Source organism: Simochromis diagramma, unplaced genomic scaffold (genome assembly GCF_900408965.1).
Source record: "Simochromis diagramma unplaced genomic scaffold, fSimDia1.1 OVJJ01000361.1, whole genome shotgun sequence".
Taxonomy (NCBI): Eukaryota; Metazoa; Chordata; class Actinopteri; order Cichliformes; family Cichlidae; genus Simochromis; species Simochromis diagramma.
The window spans coordinates 12407038-12420622 of NW_024386860.1; the positions used below are offsets into that span (position 1 = coordinate 12407038).

Consider the following 13585-nt stretch of genomic DNA (forward strand, 5'->3'; position numbering starts at 1 on the left):
AAATGCTTTTAAAAACAGGAGACCAATTTAAAGAGCTGGAAAAAAAACCCCAGAAAAAAAAGCCCCAACTTGGGTGCATTAAGTCCAGAAGTCTAACTCAAAGCTACCTGTTTGTACCTCAACAATAAAGCAGTAAAATTAATTAAACATTTCCGGGTAATAGAAATAATTTTTTACAGCATTGTATTTTTAATAGTGATAGTCAAAATGATTTATTTCTGTGTACATGGTGCACTGTTTACACCAGGCGCTATTCCATCTACAGCTCAGCAGCCACTTCCCCTGCAATCCATAAAGCAGGGTGCAATTTTCTGGACAAATCACAGAGTAAACTCTGGCTATGTGACTGGGATCCAGCTCCTTTAAGTCATGTCCTGGTATTCATTACAACTCACAAAGCTTCCATTAATCTATTTTTCCTTATTTTCAGGACTTTAACTGATGTAAAGCACTCGCCTTAGGGCCAAATCTGACCACTGAGGGTCAGCAGAAGTGGTTCAGCTCTTGCAGTGCTGATACACGCCAGGCTGGCCCAGAGCAGGCCAGCGAGAGGCAGAGAAGGGAGTTAAGAAAGGAAAAAGAATGACACAAAGTGTATATATATACACTGTGTGTACATAAGCAAGCAGTGGTGATGGTTAGGGTTAGGGTAAGACTCCAGGAAGTGTAATGTAAGTCATGTAATGTCCTCTGCAGCTATGGAAACACGATTGTATGCAATGTGTTTGTGTGTGTGTAGTACCTCTCATGTTTCGCAGCAGAGAACTGCTGAATGACTACTGAAAGCCAGCGCCAGATTTCTGTGTGCAGGAAAACAAAAGAGCGTGACATAAACACACACACAGCTACTTTACTTTGATTGTGTGTGTGTGTCTATTTTTGAACAGTGCACTGTGTGGCACGTGCATGCATCCATGGTTATGCATGTGTGAGTGCTGAAATGAGGTCTGTGACAGTATGTGTGCCTATGTGCTTGACTGCGGGCTTCTGAATCTGACCCGTCTGACCGCTACCTAAACTCATGTAAACAAAGCATCTCTTTAGTGGTGTAAACGTGACAGTGCAGTGAGTCAGAGCTTCTGATCTTCCATATAAACGGTGAAAACTTCAAAACAGCTGCCAAGAAGAAAAAAACAGAACAAGCAAACCATCCAGATGAGCCTGGATTTTTTTTTAAGCTGTTTTGGCTTCATGTCCAATAAAGTTGCTTTTGATTTTGTTGGATTTTTTGGGGGGGCAAACATTTTATTGTCTGTTCAGACATGGAAGTATTTATCCAACCAACTTATTCTTAAGCTTTTAGTTTGTTAATTCACGACTTGGGAAGCTTTAAATAAGAAGTCGTTCATGACCTTTGCATACTTGCAGTGTGTTATTCAATTGCAGCAATATGTTGACCGGTCCAATCAAAGGGTCTAAAACCATCTTGTAAAAGTCAGCCACTGATTATGTGGTTCATTGCACAACCTTGTTTCCAAAGAAGTTAAAAATTAAAAACAGAAATGCAGTCATTCACAAATCATTTAAAATTAAATTTAATCAAAAATACTAACAAGAAAATGTACTAAATGTAAAAACTCAAAACTGTTTTAAAAAATGTGTGTTGATTTAAACTTGATTCAAGCAGTGCTGGACGGGGATAATACAAACTAAACCAGGAGAAACTTGGGAACTGAATGCACGGAGAAACACACAGCCGTGAGGGAGATCGCGACACGGGACGAGTGGAGGAAAGGCAGACGAGTGAGGGGACACAAGAGAGAGGAAGAGAGAGGGTGTGAGGGGGGACAAGAGAGCAAGAGGGGGACACATGGCAGGCTGGTAAAACATGGATAAACATGACAGACAGGAGAGCCATGGGATGAACACATGGAGGGGAACATGGGAACAGAAAAGGGAAACAAGAAGGACACAGGACAAAGACACAAGAGGAACCTGAGAGGAAAGGAACCAAACAGGAAACATAAGAAACTCAAAAAATGGAATAAATTCAAGACTACTAAATGAACCTAAATCATAATATAATACAAAATGACACAAAAAACACATGAAACTCAAAATGCTATGTCAAATGACCCAGAACCATGACAAGCAGAATGTCTAAAAGAGTTATTAACACAAGAAAAGTCCTCTAATGTAAAGAAACTATGGAATATGGCATATTTCAGTCAGCAACAATACTCAGGTAGGCTGTGGTACTTAAACAATGTTCAGGATGCCAAAGGGTGACAAGAAAATGTTGCACAAACCACCAGAAAACCATTGATACAAGGCAGGATCAATCCATGTTGCTTACACCAAATTCTGACCCGACCCGACCATTAAAGTACATAGCAGAAACCGCAACTGGACTACGCAATGTTTTTCCAATCTTCTTATGTTCAGTTTTGGTGACCCTATGTGAACCGTAGCCTCAGTTTTCTGTTCTTACCTGACAAAATAGGCAACTGGTGTGGTCTTCTGCTGCTGCAGTCTATCTGCTTTAACATGTTGTGCATTCAGAGAGGCTCTTTAGCATATCTCGGTTGCACTGAAAGTTTTTTTTAAAATTAGTGTTGCCTTCCCGTCAGTTCCGAAGATGACTGGCCATTCCAATCTCTGTATTTCTGTGCAGAGAAGTGATTCTCACTGGATATTTTCTCTTTTTAGAACATCCTCTTTAAACCCTGGAGATGGTTGTGCAGGAAAATTCAAGAAGTTTATGAAATACTGAGACCAGCCCATCTGTCACCAGCAAACGTGTTACATCCAAAGCCCCTTAATCCAACTTTCTTCCCAATTCTGATACTTGGTTTAAACCTCAACAGGTCTACATTCCTCAGTATATTAAGTTGCTCTCATGTGATTGGCTGACTAAATATTTGTGTTAACAAGCAGTAAAATGGGTGTACAAAAGTGGCTGGTGAGAATTGAGCAAATGTGGTCCACCTGGAATCTTATATACATGTTATTTTCTCGAACTGCATCTTGAATAAGTTAGGATGGAGCAGTAAAAAATGTGAAAAAAAAATTAATTAATGATTGGAGATATCCAAATGAGGATACTGCTGACATACATAATATACACTTCTAGCACTGTAGCATTAGTGGTAAAAATATACATATGGAGAAAGTCTGGATTAAAACTGATAGAAAAATAGAAAAAGGCGGAATTAAATGTGCAGCATAAAATATGGCAAATATTATGAAATACAAGACATATGAAAAGGGATCAATATTAATGAACGCTGACACAAGAATTTAATAGAAACTGTTGTTCAAAAAGTGCATCATGGTTTCATTAACAGCTGGACGGGTCATGTATAGTATATGTAGAGATAAGAATGCCTGTGGTAAAATGCATTACATTTCTGCATGACACTTTATGAATCATGGTAAACCAGTGGTCACTTTGAGTCAGAGCTCAGAATAAATGGATGGTGTTCAAACCGCCTGAGAATACTGTTCACATCTTGAAATCATAAATTCACAGTCCATTCTGGTCCTTCTCAAAAAACTCGGGGAATACTCCTCTGTGATGGATGACTGTTTCGGCAAAAGCCGAGACCAGTCTTAAAGTTAAAAAGAACCATGTTCTGGAAATAAACCAGCTTCTGTGCCTGTGTGCATAGGTTCGGAAAATGACAGCCAACACCATCCACAATAACTTGCACAACCTGTTGTGCGTCATTTGACATATGACCACATCTCTAGTGAGATTTACACCCTCACAGGGACAGTTCTGTAAATCACAAGACAACTTGACAGCGTTTTGTTTGTACAAAACTTTAAACTGCAAAATGCCAACTAACCAAGCTACAAAGTGAGGCAATAACCTCAGTTACCTTTCTGGAATGAGATAAAAGTGCCATGATAAAGCTGCTTTTTTGTTTGGAGCCGCTTATTGAAGGCTGCATTTTGGGTGTTGTTAAATTTGGCACACGAGTCAGTTACAGGATTCATTCCTAAAAGTTTGTTTTCACACACAAGAATTCTTCAGAGACACACCATCCGTGTTGATAGTTCATGCCATCTGCGTCATATCAATGAATCATGGCTTTTTTTCCTGTGCTTTTTTCTTAAAAAAAACAAAAAAAACCCAAGAAAGATGCTTCTCATTATTTTAATGACTTAGACTTTGATTCCATTGACAACAATGCTCGTTTTAGCACCGTTTACAACAGGAAATTACTGGGTCCATGGTATAATAATGTCACTCCTGACTTTATTCTTCACTCAGTTGCAGATCGCTAAATGCAAAATATGGACAGCACTTTTGTATGTGGAATGGAGTCCAATTTTGAGTCTGATAGGAAAAATCTTTTAAAATCTGCTAAGCTGTCTTAGCGTGAAGACATATTCTGATGTTCTGTGTTTTTGAAAAGTGACAAATTTTTAAAACTCTGGTGGACAGTCTAAAAGAGCCATAACACAAAAAGACTCTGGGTGGCATGAAGACAAATAACATCTAAATGCTTGGAAAGCTTTGTGTAACCACAATAGCAAGAATCTGGACAGATGCTCATATGCAGCTACTTAGAAATATGATCTCGATACCACAGAAGAGAGTGACAAGAACAGAGAGGTTGAAAGACTGGCCTTTCTTGTGGTTGTTGGTTTATAAAGAAACATCTAGCCTGAGAAAAAAACAGTTGCACAAACTCCTACTGATCCGACTCCTACTAATAGTAAGAAACTTATTACTCACTTGTATTGTTTTTATTGTCTTGGGAAGCTTATAATTAAGCCTCTTAAAGGAAAATTAAACAGATACATAAATGCAGCAGAAGAAACCACTGGTTCAAACTACTAGCAATCTGTAGGCGTGACTGAACGCTGCTAAGATTAAGAGTCCCACTCCATATGTAGACTAACAGGCAGCGCAAAGCACCGACACCAACAGGGTTAGAGGTTTAACTCCCAATAGGCCCACACATTTTTAAAAAGTATGTTCTCATCGCACTATAAGGACGTTCTGATTAAAAAAAGTCCCTCCAACTGCTTTACATTATGCACACAGAGTACATGTTAAAAAAATCTAACATAACAAAACAGAGGACATACAGACAGCTCAAAGTGGATGGATGGATGAACATTGTATTACAGGATGAATAATGTTCTTTTAATGAGCCGACAGAAGATATCACTGTTTGGGGTTAGTAGGCTATGTGTGTGCAGTGTCTGGGTAATTCATTTCAAAGTTACCGCTGTCTGGGCTCAGTGGCCAGCAGCTAGACTAGAGAACACATAAGACTAAAACTGACTGATAAGAGCTGAGAAAATAAACACACACCTCTCACCCAGTCGAGGCCAACACATTCATCTGTAAAAAGAGGAGGATTGGATAAAATTTGTGTGTGTGTGTGTGTGCGTGTGTGTGTGGGTGTGCCCTCAAATGATTCAGAGATGGACTGAGGCTGCAAAAGAACAAAAAGTGATTGATGACACTGGATGATGAAAGATCATACACCAAACCAGCTGCTTAGATTTTCCATAAAAATGCAGTCATTGTATTCCCCTACGATACACCCTTACATTCTTTCCTTGGCACTTCTTTAATTTTGTGCATTTCGCCAACACTGCACGTCTCCTCAAGAAGAAAAAGGTACTAATTACTGCTAAAGGTTATATGTCAGATTTGCTATTAAACATGTATTCCTTTCTGTAATATGGTTTTTCTTTAGTGCTGGCATTCTGTTTCACAAGTTTTCCATCAGGACAATCATGATTTAAAGGAACTAGTTCACACAAATTAGAAAAAGTTACTTTCACACAATTTTCAAGCATTTTCAAGCATTTCAAGCACCCAACCTGAACTGCCCTTCTGACATGATCATTCTTAATCTGTCCATTTTGGTCATTCCCAATGAAAACCTTTGGATTTTCAAATCTACCACCTTTAGCTAAACCTGTCTGTTTGTCAATGCCACTGTCTCCAGTGGAAAAACATGGACAAAGGCAGAAATCCCAGAAACAGATCAGAATGTCAGATGATTGGAACCAACAATAGGAAAAAGAAGAAGAAAAGGTTTTACAGGCATACACATAGACAGACGCCCAATCATAACTCGCATATAAAGACTACAGCTACAATTAACTGACCCATGGCCTCAAGGACAAACTGCTCCTGAGTAACTGCCAGAGGAGGCTGGACACCAATGCTCAGCTTAGATGACTTCACCACACTACTGGCTTTCACCTTCACCTGAAAAGAGAAAAATGATGATGTTAGATGTAGACAGGATACTGGTAAAGGGCAGATAAAATTCTGACACACAAACTGAGAGGAGAAACAATGATTTTAAAGGTTCACCTGTACGGTCACTGAGGGGACAGGCAGACCATTGATATCGTGGATCAGGGCTTGCTATGGACAGATATTAAAGGGAAATATGACTTTCTATGTTTATTATTGCATATGCATCTAAATGTGCGAATGTGAGTTTGTTTTTTTATTTGTGTTTTGTGTTTGTTTACCGATGGGTTGTCCATGCTGGAGGAAACAGTGGTAGTAATGCACAGGTCATCCTCACTATCAGTTTTGGGCAAAATGTCTGAAATACCAACAGTTTAATTTCAAAACACTGAACCGATGTGTTTATTAGTCAATATAGCATTTCACCACATTTTGAAAGAAGGCATGATACTTGGTCAGTTTGCAAACAAATCAACAAGCATACAGAGAGGACAAAAGATAAAATTCACATTGACTTGTTGTTAAAGGCAGTTTAAATTAAACCTTGTGTGGCAGTCTTAAATTGATTTTATATATACACACACTGTTACAGTCATTGATGCTCATATTAAACATGGCCAGTCTCAAGTAATGAGGTCAGTGTATGTACAAGAGCCAAAAGCCTCAGACTGCTCTAAACCTCCTGGACCTGTTAGATGTCAAAAAAGGTAATTTCTTAATTATGGTCATCTCATACTCTCTCACTCTCTCACACAGACCTGGCTATGAGCACAGCAGCCCCTCCCACCTCTTTCCAAGGCTTCTGTTTCCCATTCAGAAGGCAGTTAGCTTAAACCAGTGGTTGTCAAACTGTGGGGCAAACCCAACTGGTAAAGTATGGATGCACTGCAGGTGGGGTGTTGACAACCAGGTGACAAATATCAAGTGAAACTAAGGTGGATTTTTTCAGTAAAATTCAATGTGGATATTTTTTTTATTCTTAGTGACTTGACCAGATCGTAGTCTAAGATAAAAAAAAGGAACTGCGAATCATTTTGAACTGTAAATCAAGCAAAGCCACTCTAGCAGAGTCCAGGATTTCAAATATGGAACTAAAAATGGACATAAAAGGTCACCTTAAGGAGTAAAAATATCAGATACTTGCTGCTCAGATACTCCAATGGGAAATTTTACCAACTTTAAAGTGAATGTAGACAGTCAATTGATTCAAAGAATTAGTCATTTAAGAATGACAATATGATTAGATAAACCTAGGATCAGACAAGAATGATCAAACGTTGCCTCTTAAGGGCATATTTTGGTATTATGATAATTAGAAAATCTGTATTATGCTTCCAGCAGTCTCCTACCCTGAGTCCTGGTGGCTTCTCGGATGAATTTCTGCAGTTTCTTCATCTCAGCTTCCACCTGCTCGTAGTCAGCCTCCCTGGCATCCACCTTCGGAGTTGAAAAGAAAGAGGGATCTGTACCCATGTAAGAGCACAGAAGATGACCATCTGAATTCAGACTGACCACGACTCCCTTCACATCCCTGAGAAGAGCAGAGAAGAGGAAAGTTAACTTTTTCCTAGTGTGCTATTGGTCGCTAGTCAAGAACGTCTGCCAAAAAGGTCTACTGTAGTTCAAAATTAGTTGTTTGCTCCTTTAAAACAAGTAAGCTAAATGCTTATTTAATCCTTTTAGAAAAAGCTGAATATAAAGTTCAGAACTAATTTATAATATAGAACCAGATTAAACGAGGGAGAGCATGAAGAAATGCTGAGTGATGCAATAATGTGTTTTAACTGTGTGTGTGCTAACTGGTTGCAGATGTGTTGTGTGTGTATGTGTGTGTTTTCTGTTCCAGTCCAGTGAGACGATAACACATACACTCAGACCCACACATGAGGGGGTTCAGGTCAAGAGCAGCAGCCGGCTCCACACCTGCACAGGAGGGCGTCTGAGGGGGCATAAAACTTTCACTTTACTGCTGCGGAAACACTCTGTCACGCACACGCACGGGCACACACGTACACAGAAAAATTTATATTCATAGAGCCATGACCAACTGCTACGGAAACGCATTCATAAAAGTGATGGTTCTCACATTTATTTAAAGCCCACAGACACACACACAGACACACACACAGACCATGCTGAATAATAGCTCAAAGTTCAACTGAGAGAAAGATTGTTGCGTACGCATCAACTAAAGGAACTCACATAATCTACCAGCAGTGTTAGGTAATACATACATACAAGATATGTGACAATACAAAACTATGTTGCCAGAATTTATTTCAATCTTTAAAAAAAACAGTAATAAAAATGTGGCACTGTGTACACTTTTCGTTCCAGTGTCTTATTACCTTGCACAAATCAAGGTTTGAAAATATTTCTCAAAATATTGTAGTAGTGTACAACACTAGTTCCAAAAAAGGTCTATAAAATGTAAATAAAAACAGAATGCAATGAAGTGAAAATCTCATAAACCCATATTTTATTCGCAACAGAATATATAAAAACATTTTTTATAATGAGAAGTGTATGGTTTTAAGATGTAATGTGATGGTAGCAACATGTCATAGCAAAGCGGGCCAGAGGCAAAAAAGGGCTGGAAAAGTTAGTAGTACCAAGGAGAACATTTTGAAACTAATTAGCTTAACTGGCAACCAGTCAGTAACATGAGTGTATAAAAAGAGCATCTTAGAGAGGCGGAAGTTCACCAGTCTGAAATTGTTGAAGTATTTCAGAATATTGTTCTTCAAAATAAAATTAGAAAAACTTTTCATCATCTACAGCACATGGCATCATTAAAAGATTCAGAGAAGAAAAAAAAAAGGCCGAAAATAAATTAAACTCAGTTCAACTTTTATCTGAATCAGAATACTTTAATAATCCCTAAGGAAATTATGTTTTCCCTATCTTTTCTATTAGAGTCAAATCATAACAACACCTCAAGGTGCTTTGTACTGTGAGGCAAAGACCCTACTATAATCAAAAATCGAGTCAATATTGGATGCACATGATCTTCAGACCGTCAGGTCACACTGCATTACAAACAGGCATGGACGTGGTATGAGCTCAGGAACACAGTGTATGAACCCTGTTCACCATGTCATCCACAAATGCAGGTTAAAGCATCATCATGGACCGAAGAAGCCGTTCCAGAAACGATGCAGACTTCACTCGGAGCCAAAACTCATTTAAAATGGACTCAGGCAAAGTGGAAAACTGCATCCTGAGGGGCGCAGAATACGAAGCTGGATTTCCACCAGAAAGGTTGTTGGGCCCAGCAGTGCTCGGAGGTTAATGGAGCACTATCTACCAACAATAACACATAGTATGTTTATCAAAGTGAGCAATAGGTTCAGCTCTTACTGCTTCAGATTTTAAACATACAGCTGCCATCGGAGCAACTGAAGGTAAATTTTTGTCTGGTTCATTTCCCCCCTTTTTTTAAAGTTCTTGAGTGCTACAAATGCTTCTTGAGGCTATTTGCATAAATGATCATTACAGGTGACAGCAAGTATGCATGAGATATCTTAACAGTTGTAGCTTGTGTCAAAGTTACAACTGTTACACTGCTGATGGTGCCTGGATTCGATTTCTATGAATTAATTTAACATTCTATTTAATAACGGTCCTCTCAGATCAGTTTTAACATAAATATATATCAAGTTCTGAGTCTTCACAGTTCTGATTCAGATTTGGTCCATGTTAAACTTGAAGGATCCCAAAATGGTGAGAATATTTAATCTGGGGTTGGCAATAAAATGCAATACTGCCTCCAAAACACAAGAACTCCTGGAGCACTGCTATCAAATAGAGATAGCCAGAATGAGCTGCTGAAGTGATCGTATGTTGTTTTTGTGTGTATTGGTTTTGTTTTGTGTGCTCCTATCCCACACTCTGCACGGTGTCCCACCAACACACTAAATCACCCGATGATTATCAAATGCTTTAAAACAACACAGCCTCAAACTAAACCAAACAGCTACCCAGACACACACTATCTCCCGCATCTAAAACACACAGGCACACACACAACCAAAAACCACATCATTTTTCAACCGTGTTTGTGTTTTGCATTGTAATTGTATCAAATTGTGCTTTGATTGGAGTTGTTTGGAAAAAGACAAAGGATTGCCTATGGCTGGCCCCTCCCCACTATGCTCTGATTGGCCAGCTGGAAGACATTGTCGAGTAGTTTACACACTGGATTTCACAAGCTGATAAACACAACATTATATTTGCTATAGGTGTGTGTTTGTTTACATGTATAATCACTGCTGTGTACACTACATGCACTGAGCTGTCCTAAGCTATCCTTCATCTTTATATTCCTCGAATGGTCATCTTTAAGCTAGGAAAATTCTAACATCAGATTCCTTCATTTGCTGGAGGTTATACTCACAAAAAGTTGGCAACACGCACAGCCACGGGGATAAAGGAGAGCTGGGATGCCCACTTCAAGGTCACATCCTGGTAAACCAGCAGCATGTTGGTGTGATTACCTAGCAACAGGTTTGTAGTGCCATCTGTCACTAAACACGACCACAAAAAGAAGATTAGAAACAACAGACCTTAAATATCACGGCATTTTGTTTTTAAAAATAAATAAAATAAAACTGGCTTTCAGAAGTTCAGACTCCATCACCTAAAAAAAGAGGCTAGAGAAAAGCTAAACTAATTCGCTAGTTTTGTGTCAGATTCTCAAATTTCAATTCACAAATTTTACCATGCAGCATAGTAATAAATTCCTCTGGTGGGTGGCATTGCCCTGTAAGAAGTTCCCACAGTAAAGAAAATCACTTTTCACGTCTGGTTTGTATATAGAAATTTTGTCATCTCGATTTTTCATTTTGAGACAAGGTCACCTTTTATAGGTGTATATACAACTGAAGTTCCACATACACTTTCTTTCATGACACATGGCTTGAAACCTTCAGTATAAATACTACTTACATTTTACTACTTATGTTTCACTCACACACACATCCAGCCAATCCCACCAATGGCGCAGTTACCACCAGGAGAGATCTGAGGTGACGGCCACACGCAAAACAAACACACCTCACTTACACTCACACACACACACACACTGGTACACATACTCACACAGTGGAATACGTAAGTTATAATATAGTAACAGCGGTCAGCAGGGTGGCACAGTGCAGGGGTCGAAATGACAGAGTGTGTTGGTGCCACATTAAAGCAAAATACACACCTTACGTCTCCACATCAGCCTTATAATTACAACCATATTATAAAAATTTCCAACCGGTGTTCTTCGTTCTCCTTCCTTTCTAGGAAGTTCCTTTTTACCCTCCTGGCCCACTGATATCTCCACATCCCATTCTTTTCTTTCTCCTTTTCCTTATCCTGACATCTCTCCCCACATCCATTCTGGCCTCCGCATCATAGGTGCCACATCATGATCCTATCTGAATGAATCTGTCACCCATGTTATCATGTTATCATGATCCTAGAATATCATGTTCCTAGAAGTAGGAATCATTAAAAATCATGCAGGAGCTGGTCTTTGATTGTAAGGCTTCAGATAAGCAATGAAGCCAATAAAGTTAAATGACAAAATAAGATACAAACAGCATAAAAGAGGTAGACTGGGAGGGCGAGGGAACTGGTCGAGCAGGCAGCTGTGAAGATGAGCGCCAGAAAGAAAGCAATAGGAAATGCTAAGGAGAGCACTGTTGCCTATCCTCGTCTACTCCAATCTCTAGACTATGAAGACACTATAGAAATCCACTGAATGGCCCTGCATAATAAAAGAAGCCCTTGCTGCTTGTTGGCTGGCAGCTCCAGCAGTTAGACTGTCACTAAATATCCCACTGTTAAAAATAAACTCTAGAGTGGACTTTGTTTGTTTTTGAGAGTGAAGTCTGCAACAGCAGTCTTGCTCCTGGGAATTGTCATCATCCCTCAGTCATGTGGGAATTTTTATGTGGTTTTGACTGTTGACAGCAATCATGTCCCAATAAAAGTTGCTTTTGTTGAAATGACACATTGGGGATTGAGTTTATAGACAATTTCCAAGAGTAATTTAAATAATCTAAATAATATTCAGAGTAGACATTGGAGGGAACTTTGAAAGCTGAGATATTTTAATTGTAAAATTGAAAACAGATATCATGGCCACTTTTTGCAGTCAGTCAACGAAGCCTCCATTCTGGATCCTTCCTCCATAGAGTCAGAGTATTTTATATCAAACGTAATACACTTTAAAAAATGGATCTATAGTACATTGTTGCGTAAATTAAAGTGGGCAGAAGCACTTTTGACGTTGTTTTGGCTACATTTTCAGGAGGTTATACACAGAACTGTACTGCTAACTACATTAATATAATTCGTGTTGCTTAGGGTTGAAAGTGACAGTTAAGCAGCAATCGATAACCACGCAGGTAAGGCATACCCTTTTTCTTCTTAACAATTTTAATATAAAAATCACAGCTGTCCCCAGCTGCCAGTGCAACTTAATGGGACAGAAACAAGGAGAGCAATACTTTATTGAAGTGCTTTTGGAAGCACTCTTATCCAATTAACAAGTTTTATCGGAAACTTATGGTTTAAAACAGAAACAAAGCTACGAAAATGGTTTCTGGATACAGATCGATTTTATGCACTTGAATCAAAGGGTTTCTGAGTCATACTGGTTTCTTAGGCAACCACAACATCAACCCAAATAATGGATGCGTGACCATGCAGATCATAGGCCACTGTGCATGGAACTAAAACTCATAAATTCACCATCTGTGTGTGAGAATGTGTTTATGCACACCTCTTTTTGTGTATGTTCTCATATTACTCATTCTAAATGACCACAATCAGGCTGCAATTTGATACAATTGTGCCGCTAATTGCTAATTATTGAATAATGGAACTTTGTGAGTACGTGTGTGTGGGGAGAAAATCAATTCATTTAGTCAGGTGCAAGCTTTCAGTAAAAATGACAGCAGAGTCGGCCTCCATCGCCTCCTTCTCTAAGACCAATTCAACATCTGTAGCCAGGCTAACACACAGAACTAATTATCATCCACCCACAGCATATCCTGTCCATTGTGTGCATGACAAGCAGTAGCCTCTTGCCTCAGATGTGACGCCCTTTCAAATGCAGCTAATAATCACCACACTGTACACCTCTTTCTCTTTCTCTTTTCTCCCCATCAGAGGTGAAGTCAGGGAGAGGTGTTCAAAGCTGGAACCCATTACTGTTTAACAAACACAAACACACACACGTACCCGTGGGTGTACCTACAGTAACGCCTATGATTTCAATATGCTGCATACTCATTATGACAAAATGAATCCTGTGATCACGGATCCTCCCGTACCTAAATTTCTTTAAATGACTTCTTGCTGACAACAAAAGGTACTATTGAAGCTTGTTATTTCCTGCTATGTTTTATCGTT

At 39.1% G+C, this 13585-nt stretch overlaps 1 protein-coding gene across 2 annotated transcripts in view; it reads right to left on the reverse strand.

The window, feature by feature from the left end:
• Positions 1–13585, reverse strand: part of bbs9 (Bardet-Biedl syndrome 9) — a 180033-nt gene that overhangs the window by 144597 nt on the left and 21851 nt on the right. Inside the window, exons 9-14 of one of the 2 annotated variants that reach the window (XM_040030607.1) lie at positions 10572–10701; positions 7688–7706; positions 7525–7612; positions 6457–6533; positions 6293–6346; positions 6082–6184 (exon numbers count right to left, since the gene is read on the reverse strand). In XM_040030607.1, the coding sequence (XP_039886541.1) occupies positions 6082–6184; positions 6293–6346; positions 6457–6533; positions 7525–7612; positions 7688–7706; positions 10572–10701 (471 nt within the window). Of the gene's footprint in view, positions 1–6081; positions 6185–6292; positions 6347–6456; positions 6534–7524; positions 7707–10571; positions 10702–13585 lie in introns of both variants that reach the window. The other variant, XM_040030605.1, reaches the window with a different exon arrangement.